This window comes from Lipophrys pholis (genome assembly GCF_963383615.2).
Source record: "Lipophrys pholis genome assembly, chromosome: 13".
NCBI classification, from domain to species: Eukaryota; Metazoa; Chordata; class Actinopteri; order Blenniiformes; family Blenniidae; genus Lipophrys; species Lipophrys pholis.
This window is the reverse complement of record NC_137632.1, coordinates 11453336-11476657: the sequence shown is the minus strand read 5'-3', so window position 1 is coordinate 11476657 and position 23322 is coordinate 11453336. Positions and strand designations below refer to the sequence as shown.

General features: G+C 40.0%; 1 protein-coding gene across 1 annotated transcript in view; it reads left to right on the top strand.

Moving 5' to 3' along the window:
- The first annotated feature begins 2001 nt into the window (after positions 1 to 2001).
- The window catches only part of uggt2 (UDP-glucose glycoprotein glucosyltransferase 2), a 39022-nt gene continuing 17701 nt past the window's right edge, over positions 2002 to 23322 (top strand). The window contains exons 1-26 of the mRNA XM_080478742.1: positions 2002 to 2146; positions 3883 to 3965; positions 4082 to 4212; positions 6177 to 6289; positions 6470 to 6647; positions 9051 to 9147; positions 9229 to 9301; positions 9459 to 9559; positions 10621 to 10720; positions 11154 to 11214; positions 11506 to 11597; positions 11787 to 11937; positions 12939 to 13058; positions 13172 to 13257; positions 13387 to 13522; positions 13757 to 13888; positions 13992 to 14156; positions 14506 to 14629; positions 14715 to 14813; positions 17226 to 17320; positions 17968 to 18174; positions 20668 to 20799; positions 21957 to 22087; positions 22431 to 22526; positions 22765 to 22867; positions 23236 to 23315. Coding sequence (XP_080334868.1) covers positions 2022 to 2146; positions 3883 to 3965; positions 4082 to 4212; positions 6177 to 6289; positions 6470 to 6647; positions 9051 to 9147; positions 9229 to 9301; positions 9459 to 9559; positions 10621 to 10720; positions 11154 to 11214; positions 11506 to 11597; positions 11787 to 11937; positions 12939 to 13058; positions 13172 to 13257; positions 13387 to 13522; positions 13757 to 13888; positions 13992 to 14156; positions 14506 to 14629; positions 14715 to 14813; positions 17226 to 17320; positions 17968 to 18174; positions 20668 to 20799; positions 21957 to 22087; positions 22431 to 22526; positions 22765 to 22867; positions 23236 to 23315 — 3011 coding nt within the window. The 5' untranslated portion in view covers positions 2002 to 2021. The remainder of the gene's footprint in view (positions 2147 to 3882; positions 3966 to 4081; positions 4213 to 6176; positions 6290 to 6469; positions 6648 to 9050; positions 9148 to 9228; positions 9302 to 9458; positions 9560 to 10620; positions 10721 to 11153; positions 11215 to 11505; positions 11598 to 11786; positions 11938 to 12938; positions 13059 to 13171; positions 13258 to 13386; positions 13523 to 13756; positions 13889 to 13991; positions 14157 to 14505; positions 14630 to 14714; positions 14814 to 17225; positions 17321 to 17967; positions 18175 to 20667; positions 20800 to 21956; positions 22088 to 22430; positions 22527 to 22764; positions 22868 to 23235; positions 23316 to 23322) is intronic.

Here is a 23322-nt window from a genome sequence, read left to right as displayed (position 1 = left end):
TGCCGCTGCTGATGCTGCATCCCACTACACAAATATGCGCTCTGCTCTTGTTGCGGTTGGGCTGGGAAAACTCCACATCCCGTCCAGTCCATCCCATAATCTTGTTTAACACAGTGCAAAGCCCACATGGACACTGAGCTCAGACAACAACGAGATCCGCAGTCTGCACATACAGATACAATATCAGCGGTAACTTTTCTGAAGTGCATTTATCCGAATGTGACATTTCATGGCCAAAGACACAGATAGTACATCGCTAACTCTTACATATATATGTCTATATCTTAAAGAAGGCATTTTAATTTTGTGTTGTATCTATTTAATATTATATATGGTATGTATGTATGTATGTATGTATGTATGTATGTATGTATGTATGTATGTATGTATGTATGTATGTATGTATGTATGTATGTATGTATGTATGTATGTATCTATCTATCTATCTATCTATCTATCTATCTATCTATCTATCTATCTATCTATCTATCTATCTATCTATCTATCTATCTATCTATCTATCTATCTATCTATCTATTACTAAATGAAGACAAGATTTACATACACTTGTAAAAATTATCCTTTAATTTGGTCAAAGGGACGCTCTACCATTTGACCACAAACAAACATGTAATTAGCCTTGAATATAGTTAGTAGTTACAGCATATAACATATATATGAACAAGCAGATCAAAGAAAATGCACATATTCACAATAATTATAAAATAACATATTGCTATTGCTTGATAGCTTGAGACTTCATTTTTAGCAATTTGATTACCCACTTTGATGATAGAATGAAACTTTTTAAGCAGTTAAATCAACAGCATTCATATTATTGTTATTAGTATAATACAACAACAAAAATAATAACAATAATTACTGCTATATAATAATAATAATAATAATAATAATAATAATAATAATAATAATAATAATAATAAAGATAATAATAATGATAACAATTATTATTATTATTGCTATTTTCGTTGTAAATGTTTATGTTGACAATTATGATGTCATAATTATCACCGCATTTAAAGTTTCACTCACACACACACACACACACACACACACACACACACACACACACACACACACACACACACACACACACACACACACACACACACACACACACACACACACACACACACACACACACACACACACACGTAATTGCTTATTACGCGGTACCATATGCACAACACGCTTTAGTGTCCTGATGAAAACGGTCTCAGTAGAAGCGTCTACCACTTTAGCTGTCTCCCGCGGTGCCAGAATTATTCCTGCCACGTTCGGCAAGCTTCATTTGATTGAACACCGACTTTAATCCTTTATGTCCGCATAAACAGTGTAAAAAATATTGCCTCGACACGATGGAAGCAAGAGATTTATTTTATACCCTGTGTTTGTGACTGACAAAGATAACGGTGCGCGCGAGCCACCTCACACCGGCACCTCGGTAGCTGCCTGTTAGCTTCCCTAAATACCAAAGTGAAGTCCTTTGCTGTGTTTGGAAACGAGTCAGCATCACTAGCGGGGTGAGAGCTTTATTATTGGTAACACGGTCAACTGCACGACAAACTGCCGTTTGCATGGAGCACGTCACGCTTGTGAACTGTTTAAAAACACCGCTGTGTTGTATTTATTTCTTTATTTTTTTTAATTCAGGACCATTTACTTCAAGGCTGTGTAGCTAAGTGAACTTCAGTGCGTTGTTGTGTGTGACCCTAATAGCTGTGATTTCAGGACGAGCGAGCACACAAACAACTCCCATGTGGGTTGTTTCCTCCATTGTCAGTATTTTTAGGGGTTTGTATTTTAAGCGTGTGCAGGCGCACCCCGGTGTTGTGAACGAGATAATAAGTTACTGTACATACGTGGCACTGAGTGGCACCTCTGAGCTGGTGGTCTCTCTCTCTCTCTCTCTCTCTCTCTCTCTCTCTCTCTCTCTCTCTCTCTCTCTCTCTCTCTCTCTCTCTCTCTCTCTGTGTGTAGGTACATGATCCGTTGTGATAATGAGGACAGGTATAGTGCTGTCTCTGCTGCTGCTCAACATCCATCACGCTATATCTGCACCCAAAGGCGTCAGTGCCAGTCTGAAAGCCAAGTGGAGCATGACGCCTCTCCTCCTGGAGACAAGGTACGGTCATTTACAGTGAGGAATTCCTAAGGATCTGTCATGAACTGGAACAACACCAGGATGAGCTCAAGCATCACCCCAAATTCCCCTAATGTTAAGTATTTCTGCCAACTGCTGATAAGTTCACATCTTTCCCTGAGAGCCAACTGAGATGACTAATTGTCCATCGATAACTAGATATAATGTTAATTGATCAACTCATCATTTAAGTCCTGCTTTAGTAATCATATAAATTCGACCTGCTACTAAAGTAGATGGAAGATCTTCAGAATAACTTGTGGGTTCAAATACCTGGTGTCCTCCCACTGTCCAAAAACATGCATGTGAGTTTAACTGGTGTCCCTAAGTATGAATGTAGGAATATGTGTTTGTCCTGTGATGGACTGGTGACCTGTCCAGGTGTACCCTGCCCTCGTCCATACAGTAGTTAGTTGAAATGGATAAATAAACCTTTTAAAACCTTCCTCCACTTTGAAATGACTATGTTGAACCGAATTCTGCCATATTTTTCATTGTTTCAATTGGGTGGGCCTGAAACAATACGATAGTGCATGTGTCTTCCTTTTAGCGTGATCAGCATCAGGGGGTTCCGTATTCACTGTGACTTGACAGATTGTGCCACATCTAAAGAACAAACGTTACAGTTTTGCTGCCGATTTATTTCGCAAATCGGCACTTCCGTTAGTTTCAGGTTCAAAATTTAAACGTCCGAGATAAAACAGGTTAATTTTGTGAAATGGGCTGATTGAGAACTGATGTTTGTCCGCTACACTTGTTTCTGGAGTGATCATCTAACATGTTTAAATCTGGGATTACCCTCCGTTACTGCTGTGTGCGACTGACTCTCCTACATCAGGCTTTATCGTCCTATCTGGCACTCTCACTATCAGTTACTATAAGTTCTTGCAAGTTTTCTAAAAGTTGCTGACATTTGTTGATTTTACACGTTACCTTCACGTTTCAAGATCCTTATAGGTCATTCCTTTTCTCACAAGAAGATTGTGAAGCCAAAATTCTTTCTCCCTTATATTGTTTTTTCGGGGGTGAAATTTAGTGTGTCAGCCTTTAATTGTTGTTCACAAACCCTCCTCATACTGCTTAAAAACTCACATTCATCCATGAATCAATAATTAAACCTGACCTAACCTTAATGTCCGCAGTAATAGCTGTATCAGAAAAAAAGAGCTATATTGATGGCAATAAATACAGAATTTGAACAGAGAGGTTTCTTAGTGGCAGTTCTTCTTATTTTTTTTATTGTACACATTGAAACCAGGGACTGTGGTCCCCTAAATTGTATGTCTATCATGCAACAACAACAAAAAATAATTATTACAATAATGATTTATTCCTTTTAACAGCAACTAATAATCGGATGATAACAGCTTTAAACTATAATGAACTTTCTGTAAAAAGTAGCCCAAGGTTATTGAATATTTTTCAAGTATAACACCATTAATGAATGACTTTGCACGAAGCTGTTTTTACAGACCTAATGAACATTCTGGCCATTGACCTATGCTTTTTTTTAGTTTAACTGAATATATTGCAATTCTAATCAAAACCCACTACACTTACTGTGAAGCTTGTATAATGTGGGAATCATTCTTTTTGTGGACATAATATGCACAATTATTTTCACAAAAAAAAGTCTGAACTGATAATGTGGTCTGAAAGTAACTTGAGTGAGAACACGGTTCATGCTGTGCTTGCTGACTTTCATTTTCTGTTCACAGCGAGTTTATTGCCGAAGATGGGAATGAGAAATTCTGGCAGTTTGTTGACACTGTGAAAGAACTCACTGTGTACAAGCACGGAGGTGTGTTTCTTAAACCAAGATATTACTATTGTTTTTTTGGGTTGTTTTTTTTAACAATAAAATGGTGTAACTGCTCTATCAAAGAAATTAACACTTTTTTTGTTCTTGTCTTACAGAGTCTGTGCGCTCATACTACAACCTGATCATTAAGAAGGCTGGACAGTTCCTCACAGATCTTCAACTTAATCTTCTCAAATTTGCCCTGTCACTCCGGTCGTACTCACCAGCTGTTCATGCAGCCCAGCAGGTATGTTGTCAACAAGTATGAATTTAACTACTGCTAACATTGTCTCTTCAATTTTAGCTCGAGATGCTCAGCAGGTTTTACTTGCACTTGCTTGTCAAGCACTTGATCACACTCTCAAAGTGATAGTCTTTCTCAAACAGATCATTTTGGCTGTACAATGAGCGGAGGATGCGGTACCATGCGCTAATGTTGACAGTGGATTTATTGCTATGGCTCGTACCTTTGTCATTTCGGGTTTCTGGTAGCGTTTGCAAGGAGAAAAAAAAAATATTCCTGCTCGGGATTGTAGAGGGCAGAGCTGTGGGAGCGTCAGAGTGAGTAGCTCCTAACAGAGGAAGTGGCTAATTCCCCAGTTGATGTCATGAAGGGAAAAGCTCACATTCGCTAAATAGTGGCGCAAGTGAGGGAGATGACACAATTTCTTCACTTGTCATGCACAGGCTATGGGAACACAGATTACTGTTACGAAACCATCATAAAGTGAATTTTGCATAATATGGGACCTCTAACTTAACTTGTACATTCATCTATATCAGGGTCAGGGCACTGGCATTTTTTGTGAAGGGCCACATGAGGAGCTAGAACTACTTTGGAGAACGGCGCTTTAAATTCATACTAATTCTGATGAATAATAGTTTATACATCACTTAAAAGAACAGCGTGTTGAGAATCTTTACTTCAGACTTCTTGAAATAAGTGCTTAGATTAGATAAGATATAAATTGATAAATTCAAGCGTTTTCACATGTGGCTTTCAGGTACAACTTGTAGACTATCATCCTTATACAAACGGATACTCCAGAGTAGTTTGAGGTACCACAATTCTTCCCAATGGCACAAGCAGACATTAGAGAGGAAGAATATCCTGCTCATGCCCGAAGAAAAGGGGGGGGGGGGGGGGGGGGGTACATGGTGACAAGGTAAGCAGAACATGGGTGGAGAGCACAGGAAAGAGACAGGCCCACTAAATCTGCGGTAGATGCTGTACGTGAGTAAGTTACAGCAGCGGCAAAAGAAAATCTGACAATAGTGAGCAAATATGAGATGTGATAAGAATCCAATGCTGTGGCTAGAAAAGGAAGAAGATTTTTGATATGCTTTTGTACTTATTTGAGATTTTATTTGTAAAATTGTGTATTGAAATATTCAGACTATTTTCATTCAGAGTGAAAGTTTTTGTCAAGTCAGTGCTGGATTTACCTTGGAAGTAGTTACATACAAGAGTAAGTACAGGACGAAGTAAGAGCAGCCTCGGTATACAATGGGGTATAAGTATAACATTTCTCAGCGGTTTGATTGTCTTGATTTCAATAATTACAAGGATAAATTTGGTTTTGATGACAGGGATGCACTCGTTGATAAATTTCTCTCATTTGAGAATGTGTTTAACATTTGAGTGAGTAATGGCCTCTTGCGGGTGAAATGAAGTGTTGTGCTGCATCGTGTAAATTGGTGTGGTGATTAAACTTGCTCTCAGTCGTGCAGCGTACGACTCGCACGTTCTGAACTTGTTCTAATAGTATTAGAAGTAACACAGCTGGAGAGCACGACGATTAAAGTAATCGGCTCGGCCCGGCCGATGTAGGAGAGCAAAAGGGGTGACGCTGGACTCGGTAATTATAGACTCTCTTTGTCAGGTTTTTTTCTTTGATGCAAATTACACCACATGGCCGTGATCACATGCATTTTTAAACTGATGTAACCACATGGGGACAAAAGCACCAGGCAGTCTCAGATCTGTGAGTTACAATCGGCGTGTGTGTGTGTGTGTGTGTGTGTGTGTGTGTGCGTGTGTGCGTGTGTGTGTGTGTGTGTGTGTGTGTGTGTGTGTGTGTGTGTGTGTGTGTGTGTGTGTGTGTGTGTGTGTGTGTGTGTGTGTGTGTGTGTGTGTGTGTGTGCGCGCGTGTGTGTGTGCGTGTGCGTGTGTGTTTTAATGCATTTTCCCTCCTCCCCGGTTCTTAACAGATCGCCAGCGATGAGCCTCCGCCTGAGGCTTGCCCTGCCTTTGTCTCCATCCATGGCCAACATAGCTGCAGTACCAAGGACATTAAGAAGCTCCTGAAGGGAGCTGCAGGCAGGTAACATGGAATGACACTGCACCCCCCTTCCCCAGTATACTCACTGAATCCACCAATATGAAAACAAATCAAAAGTTCAATGTTACTTGGCTTAAAAGTTTGATTATTTGATACTTTCAGTGACTGATTTTTCAAGCGATTTTGACACAGATTCAATTTAGTTTTTGTTTTTTTTAACAGGTCAAAACCATATTTATACAAAAATGAGCACACATATCCAGGGGCCAATAAAACGGAAGTGCCAGTTGTGATCCTTTATGCTGAAATTGGAACCAAGAAGTTCACCACTTTCCATAAGGTGCTGTCGGAGAAGGCCGAGCAGGGTACACTGTCTTATGTGCTGCGGCATTTTGTGGCGGTAAGAAATCTCTTGCATACTTCTTTGAATTTATTTTACTGAGAAATGTGTTTTCCTCTGTGCTTTGTTTAGTGTAACAACGCTTAGTGTGTTTAGTGTAAGTTTATTCACTCTTAGTCAGTAAGACCTGGACAACACAGTTTACCTCGTCTCTCCCCACTTTCATCTAGACCATTACAACAGAAATTACAACACATTTTGTAGATGTATTGCTGTTAATTTAAAGCAAAGCCATTGATTTTCATATTTTAAAAAAAAACAATATTTGATTTGACATATTTTCTTTTGATTGAGTTAACTCTGCTGAACAGAATATATTACCGAACAGAGTTTGAGCAAAGAATTAACAGATGCCTCAAACACCAGAGATGCCTTTAAAAGCATGAAAGGTGCTTTTCTTTGAGATGCGTGGAGAAAAAAAAAAAAAAAGCAGAGTGTGGGTGTGAAAGTCTTCTGATTGTGCTTGTGAAATACTGAGGTGGTGCTTTCAGTCTGGCTGACATTAGTGTCAAGGTTGAATGTCAGTGAATCTGCCGGCGTATATGGCAGTCCCTGCACTTTTTGTTCCCTCTGATAGAATGCTTTAACCTTTATGACTTTCACTGACTGCAGAAATAGCTTGAGAAATAACTGCCGTTAACGGGCATTTTCATACACACATAATCAAGCGAGAGATTATTTGGAAATACTTGGACAATTAAATAGTGGCTCAGAGATGCAAGCAGTAGCTGCAGTTTCATGAGTACGGATTCCTGAATTAAGCTTCTGTGAGTGAAGACCGGGTGAACTGTTCACCTGGTGTATACATTTAATACATTTAATTATATTACGTGAGATCTGCTGCAACCACTTTCCTAGATTGCTCCTCTTACTGAGGCAACCACATTAGCTTTAACCCTCTATATGTGTTCCAGCTGTTTCTTCAGAGCTTTTTGTGGGGGTATTTTTCTTTCCGTGGTTGCCGTCAGCAACTCTTCTGTTTGTCAACTTCCACGATGTCCGCCTGGTAAGCCAGCGGCTGTTTGTCAGTCTGGAAGTTGAAGTCCCACAGAAGCTGCTGAATCTTCCCGTCACTGCACTATCCTCTCTGAGTGGGGCAGCATAGCAGACCTATTGCGCATTTTTGTGATGAAAGCGCAAAAAGCTGGCACAGACGTACCTTATTATGTAATTAACAAATTCAGATAGCGAGCCACTTCAAATTGAATCAGGTGCGGCCATGGGCAGCCATTTTCCAAATTGGCCGCAGAGACAGTTGATCCATTTTCAGAACTGCCAAGTATTGAACACACAACACAAAATGTTTTATTGTCATAAGGTATCCCATCAGTTATACAATTGTGTTAATAGGCCTACTAGTAATCTTTCTATGACTTTTTCTAAATATTTGAAACTGTATAATGTTGCCAGGATCATTTTGCACTTTATTGAACTACCCCATACTTAAAAATGGCTACCGCAGCTGACTGAGGCCAAATCTGTGATGGCTCGCTATCCAGATTAGTTTACACTATAATTGTCTAATAATTGTTTTATGTCGCTCCACAATCTATCATCCTCGTTGAACTGCTTCACAACCTGGTCATTTGCTGGTGTCACTGCCCTAAAACCTATTGAACAGCGTTATAAAAAAAGCCATCGAGGAGTTTGACAAAAAGCCACAGTCACCCCCCCCCCCCCCCCACACACACACACACACACACACACACTTCACAGAGCATAAAACACAGTGTGCTCCTCCAACTCTCACTCTGTACCGTTCTTCTACTCACTGTTGTATCATGTTTTTCACTTTACAAGATATAATTGTTAACAACTGCTCAGATTTGTTGTTGATAAAAAGAGTTAACTCTGAAGAGCTTTTAATGTTAAATCGGGTTAGACTATGTACAATCTCCATCTGTTGTTACACCCATGGTTTGGAAAACAAGAACTATAGTTCTAATTTGCCTCCATTACACTTCAACAAATTCAGCCAGTAATAGTGTTACCCCTCAATTATGTATTTATATTTAAAAGGAAAAGGAAAATTACTTCTGTGAAAGGGCATTCTCCTGAGGCCTGGATTTCTCCTGCCCCTGTGTTTCCCTTGAATTTTTCTTCCTCCTTTTTTACTGTAGTAGCTACAATAAAAAATCTTAAAAAAAAGACTGAATTCATCAGAAAGATGGACTCTCATGAGAATCCCAAGATGAAAGCGTCCAAGTTTGTGGACAGTCCATTATAGTTTATGTGTATTGGGATAAATACATCAATACAGACACTTGGGTGTCGCTGAAATAGCCGCAATTTAAAAGCGATAAACAGGATTCTTTTAATCATGCATTTTCTCCAATAACGTACACATACATAGAAACTGCACTGTTTCACACCAAGCCATTTCTCTGCTTCTTATTGCTGCAGAATCCAAAGCCTCGAAAGATGCTTTTATCAGGGTACGGTGTGGAACTGGCAATCAAAAGCACCGAATATAAAGCTGTGGATGACACCAAAGTAAAAGGTCAGTGGGTGAATTATCAAACATTGGATGCTGGATCTCGCCGCATCCGAGGCAACTAAACGTGGATATTTTCCTTTGTAGATCCAAAGAGTGCGATACATGCTGAGGATGATGATAATGATGAAGTCCAAGGATTCTTTTTTGGCACATTAAAGTAAGAGACGGCAGTGTTTAACATGCTAATCGTGATAAACATGTTTTGGTTTATTGTGTTTTCAGTTATTGCTGCTGGGGGCGCGCCTTGTTGATTAAAAGATTAAAGAAAGTCATTGATTCATTGCGTTATATCTTTTTGTGTCATCCCTTTGAAGGAACTCTCACCCTGAGCTCCAGGAGCAGCTTGCCGAGCTCCACAAACATCTCTTAGAGAGTACCAATGACATGGCCCCTTTGAAGGTTTGGGAGATGCAAGGTACATTTATTGTTAATATTTCTACACATGTAATGATCTGCATCTACCAAGAGTAAATATGATACTGCTTGTATTATTAATCCTGTTCTTTGTCTCAACTATAAAACTGTGGAAGGATGTCCGTTTATCTCACACATACCTAATGCTCATTTATTAGTGACAATACATTAAGGTACTGCACAAGCAAACTAGTATTGAATTGTTTTTAGCGCCTATCCAATACAAACAGCGACTCTGCCGTTGTCTGAAAATAAAAGGCAAAGCTCATCTTGAGAAATGTAAATCAGGTTTGAGTGTAATGAACATGAATGGACATAAGATATGTCTGAAACAAGAGTGGGCAATTCATTTTCCCTTTTTTTTTTTTCTTAATGCAATTTCAGAAAAGTATTTTACCGAGGAGCCACATTAAAAATTAGGACTGCTGGGAAGAGTCAAGTTGTCAATTTAACTCAATTCTACTTGACATTAAAATATCTTTTAATATCAATCACTGTGTTTGATGGTTTCAGGGAATTCCTTTTCTCTCTTACTGGAAGTCAAGTTCCTGCGTTCCTCTGTGGGCTGTATTGCAATGAAAGTTCAAATTGTATTCCTTTAAAACATACATTTTCCCTGAGTATACTCCGTCATTGTTGACCTCCACAACAACATGACATTTTTTCACTATAAGGTAACATTTCTGCTAGATAATGATGAATTTTAATAATTGCTCGCCAATGCAGCACAGACATCTGCCCACATTGCAGCTTTATTGCATGCACCATGTACAAAAATGATTAGTTCAGAGACAACTATGTTGGGAGACTTGTAAAGTAAACACATCGGTGTAAGGTTATGCCAAATCAAGTCAGTCAAGTCAGTCAGACGACAGACAGATTTTTGATGTCATCTGCAAAGGTTTGCAATCTCTCTGTTGATCGGCATCTCCGTATTGGGTACCTGGTATATGTGATTGTAAGTGTGTGTTGTCGACCCAACTTGTCAAACAACTATTGCTTTTACCACAGCCATTTACTGACGCATATGCTGATGATTTTGTTGTTTGATCATCCTGACAGATTTAAGTTTCCAGGCAGCTGCCAGAATCATGTCTGCACCAAAGTTTGATTCTTTGAAGGTCATGCGAGACCTCAGTCAGAACTTTCCAAGCAAAGCCAGGTAAGGAAAATTCATCGGACTGTTTCTTTCTGCCGAAAGCATATAAAGCAGTTCCAAAGTCTATATCAAAGTCTTGCCTTGTGTTGAAATGTGTGTATCCAGGCGCACCAAATGCTGTTGAAATGCTGTGTATTTAAGGATTTGAACCGTTTCAGGTATCCCATTGCCCTTTCACAATGAAAGCTTATAAATCGAAATAAGTCTGTTATACAGAGATCTAATCAGCTCTTTTGATGTCAGCTTACTTTGGCTCAGACAGCTTGTAATAACTGCAGAAACTGCTGAGTAGGAGTGGGGTGTTTACTGGGAACTGACTGCAAAGGCACCATCTTGAAGGCCCACAGGTTTTTGGAGATTAAAACTGGCATTTTACTGCCGACTGGGGATGTGGTAAAAGCTGATGGTGACTGTACATGTTTTACTGTTCCCACAGATCACTGACAAGAGTGGCCGTAAAGCAGGAAATGAGAAAAGAAATTGAGGAGAACCAAAAGGTGCAATATCATAAGCAGTATTCCCACACAATAGTGTTTGTGGTACTTTGATAACATCTGTAACTATTGCACATGATTTATTTTAGAGGCTGAGCTTACAGTCTGATGTAAGTTCCATGAAGACATCACATTTGACATGTCTTTTTCTAATTTGCAAGCACATTGTATTCTTCCTGCTCAGTGCCGGTGTTTCTGTGTGCTTCTGTTCTTGTTAAAAGATTAGACAATAATGGCAGAGTCACTGTTCAGGGGTTCTGGCATTCAACTAACACTTCGAACTTGTTCTTTCAGCATCTCAGTGAGAGCTTTGGTGTTCACCCGGGAGACGGCGAGCTCTTCATCAACGGATTGCACATTGATCTGGACATTCACAACCCTTTCAGGTAGGAACTCAGCAGGAGGGTGCAGTAGCCTGCCTGTGCTCGCCCCAGGAAACCTTAGTTCAACTCATCGACTTTGTCTTCCTCTTGAAACAAGATCAGAAATGGCTGTAATGTAAATCAAATGTTGCACAACAAATATGTAGTAAAAGCTAAGTAGCATGTTTTTTTTTTGTTTTTTTTTACTTTCAGCATTTTGGACATCCTCAGAGGAGAGGCGAGGGTGTTGGAGGGGCTTTACAATATGGGTATAAAGGGAGAACTTCAGGGCAAGCTGCTGAAGTTACCTGTGAATACGGTGGATGACAGCTATGCCTTAGATATCAGACATCCCTCTATATTGGTGAGTTTTGATCAAAAGCATTACTTTCTTGGCACAGATCACACTGCAGGTGTGTGCGCGTTTGTCCAATGGGACTTAGTGTATTGGTCATCAGGCATTTGTAACGTCGAGTCTGCCAGAAACCTCACAACTGGGAAGTAATCCAAGTAAAGTTCAGAAATTAAAAGGTTGCAGCTTTTCCTTTTGCTCTCTGGCCCTGCTGTTATTTTGAGTCTTATGAAAGCATCAAAGAGCTGAAAATATTAACACTTCAATCAAAAATGTTTGTGGTTGTAGCTTGCATGTTTCCTTGAAGAGACTAATGAAGATAGAGCCTATGTTCTTGAATCAGAGAGAACAGGCTGTTGTAAACGTTTGGACAACTAAGAGGTTTAATAGTTGCATAAAGAAAGACTAGTGTTGCAGCCAAAATGACTTAGAGTAATGGATCATTTGGCTTTGGTGTTTTTGATTGTGATAATCCACCATAAAAAGACATGTCTGTTAGGTTTTATTTTTTATTAAAAAGTGTCCCCCTCTGAACCGTATCAGTCAAGTTGACAATATTTACTTTAGACAGTTGAATAAACGAAACGGTCTATTTTGTTCGAGACCTTATGACTGTTATCAGAGTCAAGTACAATTTTCTCATGCAATAAGAGGCCCAGTTACAGTTATCTAAAAAATATTATTTGTTGCGTGGAAAAAGTCAAAATGTTCTCATGTTCTGTCATTTGCCGTAGTAAAACTACAGATATATGTATACACCCCTATGAAACCTTAAACAAATGTAAACAAGCTCCTATGTAATCTCTTGGCACAGATTGTGATCAGCAGTAAGTAGCATTGTTGAAAACAAACATAAGTTATATTCAGAAATCATTAAGCTTTAGGTTCTTGGTCTGACTTGTCCTCAAGTGAACTACTTCATCGCCATGGATTTTAAGGGAGCACTTCTGCAACTCGGACCTAGTTTAAGAAAATCCTCTGACCATCCTTGTTTTTTTTCTTGTTTCTTCCAGTGGATGAATGACATTGAGAATGATCCCATGTATCACAGCTGGCCAGCAGCTGTACAGGAGCTCCTCAGAGCCACTTTTCCTGGAGTCATCCGACAGATCAGACGCAATTTCTTTAACCTGGTGAGGTTATCATGGGGGGGGCGGGGATTAAATTAAAGGATGAATTACAACTGAACCACGAGTGTGTAAAAACTTAATGACCCAGGTTTGACAATGGTGTCTTTGTTTTCAAGGTGCTGTTTTTAGATCCACTGCAGGAGGAAAGCGTTGAGTTGGTGAAGTTAGCCGAACTTTTCTACAGGCACAAGATTCCCCTGAGGTCGGTGCTGCCATTTCTCACTCCGTCACAACTGTTTATGTGGTCCACACTTGGTATTTATAATCTTTACCAGCTAGTGATTCTCAGTTTGCCTGCAAATTGAATATCTGTTTTGTCCCATTTCTATAGAATTGGATTTGTGTTTGTTGTCAACACCAAAGACGAGATTGATGGCTTCTCGGATGCAGGGGTTGGATTTTACCGACTTCTGAATTACATTGCAGACGAGTACGATTTATCCCAGGCTCTGATGTCTATGGTCTCAGTAAGTATATCACAAATATAAATCTCTGTTGTTTTACCAAGCGTTTATTGCCAGCTCATATCTGTCAGAGTGTGTTATTGTCCTACTCATTGAGACATAGTTGAACTACATGAGTCAGTGTGATTTTGCCTCTGCTATCAGATTTTTCAAATGAACTCGAAAGTGATTGGCAGTAGCAGGGGTATGGGGAAAGCGGCAGCCAAATCTGAACGGCATTGCCTCTCTTTCTTTCAGCTCTACAACAAAGTAAATGCAGGGGAGACTCTGGTGGCTGATACAGTCACGGCGTACCTCAAGAGGAAATTTCCAAAAGCCAATCCTGAACGGATTCTCGGAGCAAAATCTGAGTATGATGATAGACGAAAGGTCAGCTAAATCTTTAATTGTGGTTTTTCTATTAGGAAGTATTATTAAATCATGAGACTACTGACAGCATATCCGTGTTTTGCTTGCATTTGGCGTGCTCCAGGATGGTGCCTTCTTCTACAAAAAGAGTGGCCTTGGTGCTCTGCCTCTGGCTTTGTTTAATGGAGTCCCTTTGAGCCCAGATGAGATGGACCCAGAGGAGTTGGAGACCGTCCTCCTGCAGCGCATAATGGACACGACCACTGCCTTTCAAAGAGCTGTCTTCATGGTATGACACGTCTGTGAAGTGAATTAATGAATGAATATGCTATTTATATTCAGACTATAAAACATTATCCCTTTGGGATGGGCAATTATTGTTTACAATAATATACAAACTTACAAAGATTTTGAAAGGTTTGACATCATTTCATTACAGATGTTAAGATTATCAGCAGTATAAACACATTTATTTTTCACTGTGAATTCTTAACAAAAATATTTTTGAACAGTATGTCTTAACAATTTGATAATTTTACCTGGATTCACCAGATTGCAGAGGATTATAGTGTGTTAACTGTATTTACTGTATTTCACTGGTGTTGTAGTTCACATACTTTTTGTTCTTTACCTCATAGGGTCAATTAACCGAAGGCTCAGATGTGGTGGACTACCTTATGGAACAGGCCAATGTTGTTCCCAGGATGAATCCTCTTATCTTGAGCACTAACCGAAAGTACCTTGACTTCACAGCCAAACCAGGTGACCGCTGCTACTCATCTTACAACACAGTTGAATATTGCGCCTCTGTTGAGCTTCTTCTCATGGTGGATCTTCTTGCTTACAGTTGCAGATGACTGGGACGACACAACAATGTTTTCATTCTTTGACTCCAGAGACAAAACAGCAGTAATGGCTAAGAGGATGAAGTATTTCACAAACAGTGGTAAGATTGCTATTTTTTTGCTTCCTTGACAAACGCTACTTCAGTTGAATGCACACACCATCTCAATATGAGAGCTGCGGTGATATAATAACGTTCACACATTTATACACAGATATGCCTGCTATTCGAAATGGAATTAACTATTGCACCTCCTTTCATGGAGTATTTGTGATAAAAGCAGTATTTCAAAAGTATATTATCTACACTGCTTCACTGATCTATGAACATGTGAAATTTACCTTTGTTAAGGCAAATGGGCCATGCCTCCGGTAAGATCATTGCCTCGTCTTCTGAATGGCTTCTGGCCAACAGTCTAAATGGTCATCAGAGGTGTATTTCATTGCTCAGGCCCAGAGTGTAGCCGCAGTGAGGCCGAGGAGGCTGATTGCTATCCTTCCTCTGTGGAATAGCTGACCGGCCGAATGCCTGCTTTTCTAGCCGATGACTGACTGACTTGCTGGGGGGAATATAACTATGACAGGTGGCACAGCGCTCTTATAATGTGCTCTGCTCTTTGGCAGACGTCTTTCTAGCCTTTGACACACAAAATGGAACATAGATTTTTAATTATTGTATCAAATTTCATCCTCACTTTCAACTGATTTTCATTGTGCGTAATCAGAGTGAGACTAGTTAAAAAAGAGCCTGCTTTAAAAAAAAACAAAAAACACACTGGCTGAACATTGATGATGACACAGAGTGAAAGAAATTTTGGGAAAAAGGCAGTGCTTTGATTACACATTTTATGGAGAACTTAACAGGTACACGCCAGGCTGACATCCAAATTTGGCAAAAACTGAAAATCATGCAGACATTCTCAAATGCAGGGGTAGCCAACATGATTTACACTGGCAACTGGTCGCCTGCACAGACCTTCTTGCGTAGCTTGTCGGGCATGTTCTGGTTAATCATCCTAAGAATATTTGTCTAAATGATCCTGATAGTGGACAAAATTGCTGGCACCATTTATAAATCTTCCTTTACGTTCAAACATAAGGTCCTGGGAATTTACAATAATGTGATTGAGGAATATAAATATCTATATTTGACAGTATATTTTGAATGGAACATTGGCAGAATTACAATAGAGGTTGCAGGCACAGTCATAGCTCAAGTGAATATGGTTTCTTTTCATGTGTTGTTAAAAGGCTTGGGCCAATGCAACAACAACAACAAAAAGAAAATATTCCTGGACTGTGGCCTTGTTGTGACGGAAGGGCTTGTATGATCTAATGATCTCCAGAACTATGCCGTCCAGAGTGCATGCTCCTGGTGTTGCCACCCAAGGCAGCAGCAAATCTTGAGTGAAGGCCCAGAAAACACATCCAAACAATAACCCATGAAAAAGCAACACATTAAGTTGTTTATACCCTTCCTGGACAACGGTCACTTGGATCCACCCCCGGAATCTTACAAGCCCCTGGCTAGCGGCCACACAGTGGGATTTTGTCCTGATGAGAGTCGCCTCCCTCCGGTTTAAGGTTGCAGGGAGGAAAACTCTTATTGTGGTTTGTGTTTATACACCAAACAGCAGCTTGGTGGTTATTAGCCTTCTTTGATTGGGTAGAATGACCTGCCCGATCTGAACCCGAGTGGTGAGTTATTGGACTTCTGTGCTCGGCCATAACAAACACCAGGTTCGAACACAAGGACACACATGTATACTTTGTACCGGCGCTCCTTGGGTCACAGGCTGTTGATTGACTTTGTTGTCGTTTCACCTGACCTGAGACTGTATGTTCTGGACATCTCGGGTGAAGACAACCACCGTTTGGTGGTGAGTTGGATCAGGTGGAGGGTTAGACTGCAGGCCAGACCTGGCAGACCCAAGCTCATACTGAGTCTATTAAGGTGAAAGACTAGCAGAACTAGTCTTGTCCCAAACAATTTCAACACCAACCTCCATGAGAATGTTTCCCATGTATCAGGACTTTGGGCACTGTCAATGACCTCCATTGTGGAACCAGCTATGCTCAGCCTTCGTTGCCTCCCATTAGAAGTTTTTAAGACGCAGGGAATCGGCTCCTACAATCATAGTCTTCCATCATCAGCATGCTTGTAGCTTATTGTACACTCATGGCCTTCATAGCCTCAGGACCTAAATCCGTTGGAGTACCTTTGGGATGTAATAAAATGTAAATATGCAGCAGGAATAAGACACAGTTTAAAAATCAGCTACAGCACAGCAGTGCTTTCATGTCTGCACAGACCAGAAAGACCTTAAATACTTCTACGTTGCATTTATGTCACAACAAATGAAAATAAAAGATGTTGGGCTGATTCAGGAGCGAAGGAGAGTTGTTTGGCCGTAGTTAGATATGCTGTGTGAATCCCTTAACTGATGCTGAAATTGAATGCAGCATTAAATGAAACAATTGAGAGAATTACAGAGGCTTTGGTCTTTTATCTTAGATGACGATGGGATGACTGCTGTGACCATGTGGATAGCTGGGGATTTTCAGAAGGTTTCAGGAAGAAAACTATTGCTTAATGCTCTGAAACATGTGGTGAGTAGAATTACTATACTATTCCATTCTCCCTGTTATTTTATCGCATAATCAGGTTGCATGGGGGACATGTTAGGGGGCATAACAAACAAATCTGCTCCCTAAACAATGTATTCAGCTGAACTTTGAATGAAATGTTGCATTTGTTGTACCTACTGAAAATCAATGTCTCACATACAAACAGATAAGATGAAAAGTGATTACTGGGGCAAGTCTTAATGACTCCGAAAAAATTGTCCGTTGTGTGCTCCCACAAAGTCCCCAGTACGAGTGCTTTTCAGCTGAATTATGTACTGTTTACACACTTGAGGTGAATTAGGTGTAATACAAGCCAGCTATTTCTCTGTCAAGAAAAGAAAGTATTACGGGGAACAAATAGAGGAGGAGAAACCTTTACTGTTACTTTTAAGCAATCACACTATCTTCCTGGTGCTTTGGCTCTGTGACATCTGTGGTCTGTGGATATATGAGAATGTGTGATATTAGTGTGAATTATATCACTGCTCTGTGTGTGTGTGTGTGTGTGTGTGTGTGTGTGTGTGTGTGTGTGTGTGTGTGTGTGTGTGTGTGTGTGTGTGTGTGTGTGTGTGTGTGTGTGTGTGTGTGTGTGTGTGTGTGTGTGTGTGTGTGTGTGTGTGTGTAAGCAGAAGGCCAGTCCAGGGGTGCGCGTGGGGGTGATAGATAACCCTAGTGAGAAGCCCTGGGAAGATAACACTGCGCTGTACCGGGCTATATGGGCCTCTCTCATCACCCAGAAGAATAAGGCTGCAGCAGAGTTTGTGCTTAAACTCCTGAAAGAGGAGAGCAGCCAGCTCCTCCAGCAGGGGACCAAGATGAAGGACTTACTGATGCAGGTAAAGAAGGGATTAAGAAAAAGCAGTTACGTTTGTTTTTGTTACTTGGACGATAACCAGAGTCCACATTTGCGTTTCTTTCATATTCCATGCAAATGTAAGTTTTTTACATTCTGTGGTTGTTTTTTTTTTTTTTTTAATTGCATTAAAGTGGAACATTGTATTCAATGGCTTAGGCAAAGTTTATCATCACTATAATGGTATGAAAGTGAAATTGAGCCATGGGACTTAATTGTCGTGGCTGTAATACAGTTGCAACAAATGAGAGGATTTTGCTAAATATATCCGTACAAAAGAATGTTAAAATAGTGAACTAACAGGTTCTCATTGAGGCCTTCATTTATATTCTTGTTCTTGTGTTGCAACTTTCTTTTATAGACAATAAGCAACATTTAAGAGCACTAACTTAATTATAATGTGTTCAGATTAAAGGTATCTGTACTTTCTAAACACACATTTAATCAGCGTTGCTTTTGGAGGTTTACCAAAAGTGAATGATTAATATTGCTGTGTTGCAGACAGTTATCGATCCAGTCTAGGGATATATCGTCAAGATGACAACGAAGGTCTGAATGACACCTAAAGTGAAACTCCAAACATTGTTCATATATGGCAAATCATCATATTTCATAGTTTTATAATTGATTGTATTTTATTTATTGACAATAAAAAAATCACAACAAACAAAACAATTGACTACAATGCAAAACAAAAGTTCCCAAGTTATGAATGACGGGGAGCAGAAGGAAGAATGACTTGTATAATCTGCCCCTTTGTAACAAACCATAATGGCTATTAAGTCTGAGAGGCCTGAACAGCCACTCTCACTTATCACAATCTTTCTGTTATCACAACACAATAATACTATTTCTCCATTTCTTTGTATTTGAACAATATGCTGGTTTCAACTACTTTTTTAAATCTTGTGTGAAATTTTATCGATTTCATAGTGCAGTGATTTTATAGTCACCGCACAAGCTGCTGTCCAGTAATGTGTGCACTGAAACATGAGCCCATTTCATGTGGAAGTGTGATTCAAAGGAACTTTAGAGGTTTAATCAGTGTATGGACTATTGAAGGCCTCTGAACCAAGATTTCATGTTCATAATATTTAGGCGTTCTAACGTAAAAATCCAAAACGGTTTATTCATTTGCCTCAGCTCTGGACTAATGGCATCATGAATGTACAATCCTTTATCCATTTTACCTCAAAGTGGAGGGGATTTCAATATCACATGGGGATAATCTTAGTTTGAGATATGATAACCTACCATAGAAAATCATTGATGTAACATGGCTGATGAGCACAATACTACAAACCTGAAAACAAAGGTTGTGTGTGACCTCTTGTGAGGATTTGTTTGACTCTGCTTTGCTGATGTAAGCACACCGTCCGAGAAAATAGTGATTGATGATCCCGCCTTCTCAAAGCAGAATATGTTTCGGATTAGCCCGCGAGCGCTAAAAGGTGTGCGGCCTGTTTACTGTCAGATCTACTTTAACAGTCACAGCAGCCATAACAAGGTGAGCTGGACACGCCACATCTTTAATTGAAAAGAGCTGGTGCGTACCTGGTGTCGCGAAGCTAATGAATAGCTGCTCTCCTGCTCACCGCTCGTGGTTGTGAAAGCTCGATGTGTCTCGCCAAGCCTGACCATCGCTGCTGCTGCTGTAAGTTTAAACCACTGATGTTCTCCATGCTATATTGTCCAGCACCCACCCACACAATATGTCCCATAAGCAGACAAATTATTAGTCTCTAATCAACAAATCAGCTGACAGCGAAGCTCCAAGCTCTCCCATCAGGAGTAAGTCATAGAGTACATGTTGCAATTGGGACCTACCATAGCAAACTGCCCTTCAATTATACTAACCTTAAACAACAGGGAGGGAAAAGGCTGGAAATAGCAACTGAAAGATAGGTAGGAGCTAGCAGTGTGACTTGAGACCCAAAGCCAAGGGATATGAGTTTATTATTGGCTGCCAGACAGACTTGCTGACTGGATTGTGCTGACATTATTGGTATTTCACTTGTTCTCCTGAGGAGGGATATGTTGGAGAAACTAATAACCTGACTCCACAAACCCTCCATACTCCCACACCTAATTTGTTATAGACCAAAATGGCTGGAGTTTAATTAAGTTTGGTATATTAATTACAAATTGATTAATCTCATTTTCACACGTGCATTTTTGACAGGTCGGCCCGAAGTATTTTATGTCCGAAAACTGTAATAATTATGCTGATGCCAAGCATCAATGATATTGTGAATAATTGCTGGCCCCACATACATCATTTCATCCGTCATTGCATTCACTCTGATGTTTTTATAGACAGGCAGGAACAGGAGAAATGTCCTTCAGCTACTTTACTGGATCCTTCAGTTACATCACCAAATCATGCGTCATCTTACAAATACTTTGAGATTGGGTGAGCCGGCAGTGCAATCAATTAAACTAACGACCTAAACAAACTTTTGCTTTTCTGCTCCAGGGCATGGATGCTGATGCCTTTGAGAAGAAATTCAACACGCTGGAAGTAGATTTTATCCGCAGTCAGCAGCTGTTCTGTCAAGATGTCCTGAAACTCGGTCCTGGACAGCGGGCTGTGATCAGCAATGGCAGGGTGAGTGCTCTCCAGTTTCAACAAAGTTCTACCAGTGTCTTCATCAACAGCCAGACGTTTGGACTTGAGTCAATATGGCTTAGATTTTAGCAAGGCTTAACTATGAATTTTACTCAAGTCTACCTTTTAATATATATAGCACATTTAAAAAGAGGATTATTTGACATGTATTAATTCAATCATCGCACCGCCATGATAATATGAAGATCACAAACAAAGTTCTACCAGTGTCTTCATCAACAGCCAGACGTTTGGACTTGAGTCAATATGGCTTAGATTTTAGCAAGGCTTAACTATGAATTTTACTCAAGTCTACCTTTTAATATATATAGCACATTTAAAAAGAGGATTATTTGACATGTATTAATTCAATCATCGCACCGCCATGATAATATGAAGATCACAAACAAAGTTCTACCAGTGTCTTCATCAACAGCCAGACGTTTGGACTTGAGTCAATATGGCTTAGATTTTAGCAAGGCTTAACTATGAATTTTACTCAAGTCTACCTTTTAATATATATAGCACATTTAAAAAGAGGATTATTTGACATGTATTAATTCAATCATCGCACCGCCATGATAATATGAAGATCACACAACGTTGTGAGCCAGAACAGGCACTAGATACAGTAAATGTCTCTGGTATTATGTGTTACAATGGAGTAGGATCATCTGTGTGCCTGCAGTCTGCAGGATTTTTCCCACTGGTGCTTTCAGAATGTTTGCTTAGCACTGTCAAATCAGCAAGATGTCCATTTCTCAAAGGTCACAGGTGGCACACGCGGCACTGTGTGTGTTTGATCGTCTATGTATGTGCTCAGTGTATGTGTGCACAGAGCCGATGACTGATGTCTCAGCAGTAGCATTGCTGACAGTCACAGATGGAAAAAAAAAAAAAAAAGAAAAGCTAGCCTCGGAGATGGCAGCAACAATTAATACTATCTTACATCCCTCGGCTGCGGTGGAGGAGCTCTGCTCCCAGAATAGAAAGCAACTAAAATAAGGAGCCATCACTGAATACCATGACTTTAAGTGTGTAAAACTCTCTGTCACAACTGCCTGACAGTTAATATCTCCTGAATAAGTTGTAAATGATACATGGTGAGATAAGAATTAGAAAATTCCTGCTTTGACTGCATTATTTCTCCCTGTTAGATCTTGGGGCCGTTTGAAGAACAGGAAGATTTCACTGTGGAGGATTTTCACTTGCTGGAGAAGATTACACTGAGAGGTTCTGCAGAAAAAGTCAAAGCCAGTGTTAAACAGATGGAGATGAAACCAAAACAGTATGTTTTTGCTTTTTCAGTCTTGTTAACTTACACTCAATGTCCCTTATTATTTTCCTCCTAAATGCCTGCAATAGAAATAGTTGCATCCATCCAACCTTTTTCCAAAGTTCGTCGAATTTTATGCATGAACAGGATGTTCATGTTCTCTTTTCCTTTTTGTTGATTAAGTTGTTTGGTAGCTACTTCTATTGTAATGTCAGAGTTGAGGTATGCTTCAGCGATTCCTGAATTCCTTTTGTAAACTTCCATACCAGGATTTTAAAAAAACCAAAAGCTTTATTTTCTTGTGTCTTCCGACAAATATTGTTTATATATGATGGACTGACTTTATTTCTGCCAGTGCCAGTGAGCTGGTCATGAAAGTTGATGCCCTCCTAAGTGCAGCCCCCAAAGGAGAGGTCAGAAGAGATGTCCACTTTCACAAAGACAACCACAGGTGGGAAATGTGTTTTTCCTTTTATTTTTATTTTTCTATGTTTACCTATTGTCCCCTTAGCCCCGCAGGCTCTCGGGGAGGTATCCACTCCCATTTTGTTATGAAGAATCTGAAAATTGCCCTGTCATCATTTCAAGCAGTGCAGAAACACGTACCTTTTGATTTGCGGTTCTGCTGAATAAGGATTGCACAACCTTGCGTTGTTGAATCCCCTTCGGTGTGCTGTTCTCCTCCTCAGTGTACTCCGTCTCTCTCCGCGAGAGAACGAGGTGTTCTATGATGTTGTCGCCGTCGTTGACCCGCTCACTCGAGAGGCCCAGAAGATTTCTCCCCTGTTGATCGTAAGTTGTCTTCTGCTCTCTTATTCCTCGCCTCTATTCTTCATCGATTCCTAATACAGCGAGGACACTCCAAACTCACTCAACATGAGAGGAGAGCGATATAAAGCTTGCTGGAGTGCAAACATTCACACGGAATGAGTTTCGACCTCAGTCTAAAACGACTATGCTTGTATGAACTGATCCTCATGAAAGTACGGGAAAGTATTGAATTGGCAGAACTGATTTAAACGTGAAAATTGATGTTTTTTCCTTGTTTTTATTAACATGCATGAAATGGCATAAATCATGTATCTTACACTGCTCTTCCTCATTAAGCTTTTCTTTGTTTCTAATCGCTAACTGGACCTCTTTTCCAATGAACCTGGCAGGTGCTCAGTCAAGTGGTCAATGTGAGGCTGCAGGTGTTTATGAATTGCAGGGCCAAGTTGTCCGAGATGCCCCTCAAGAGGTGAGAT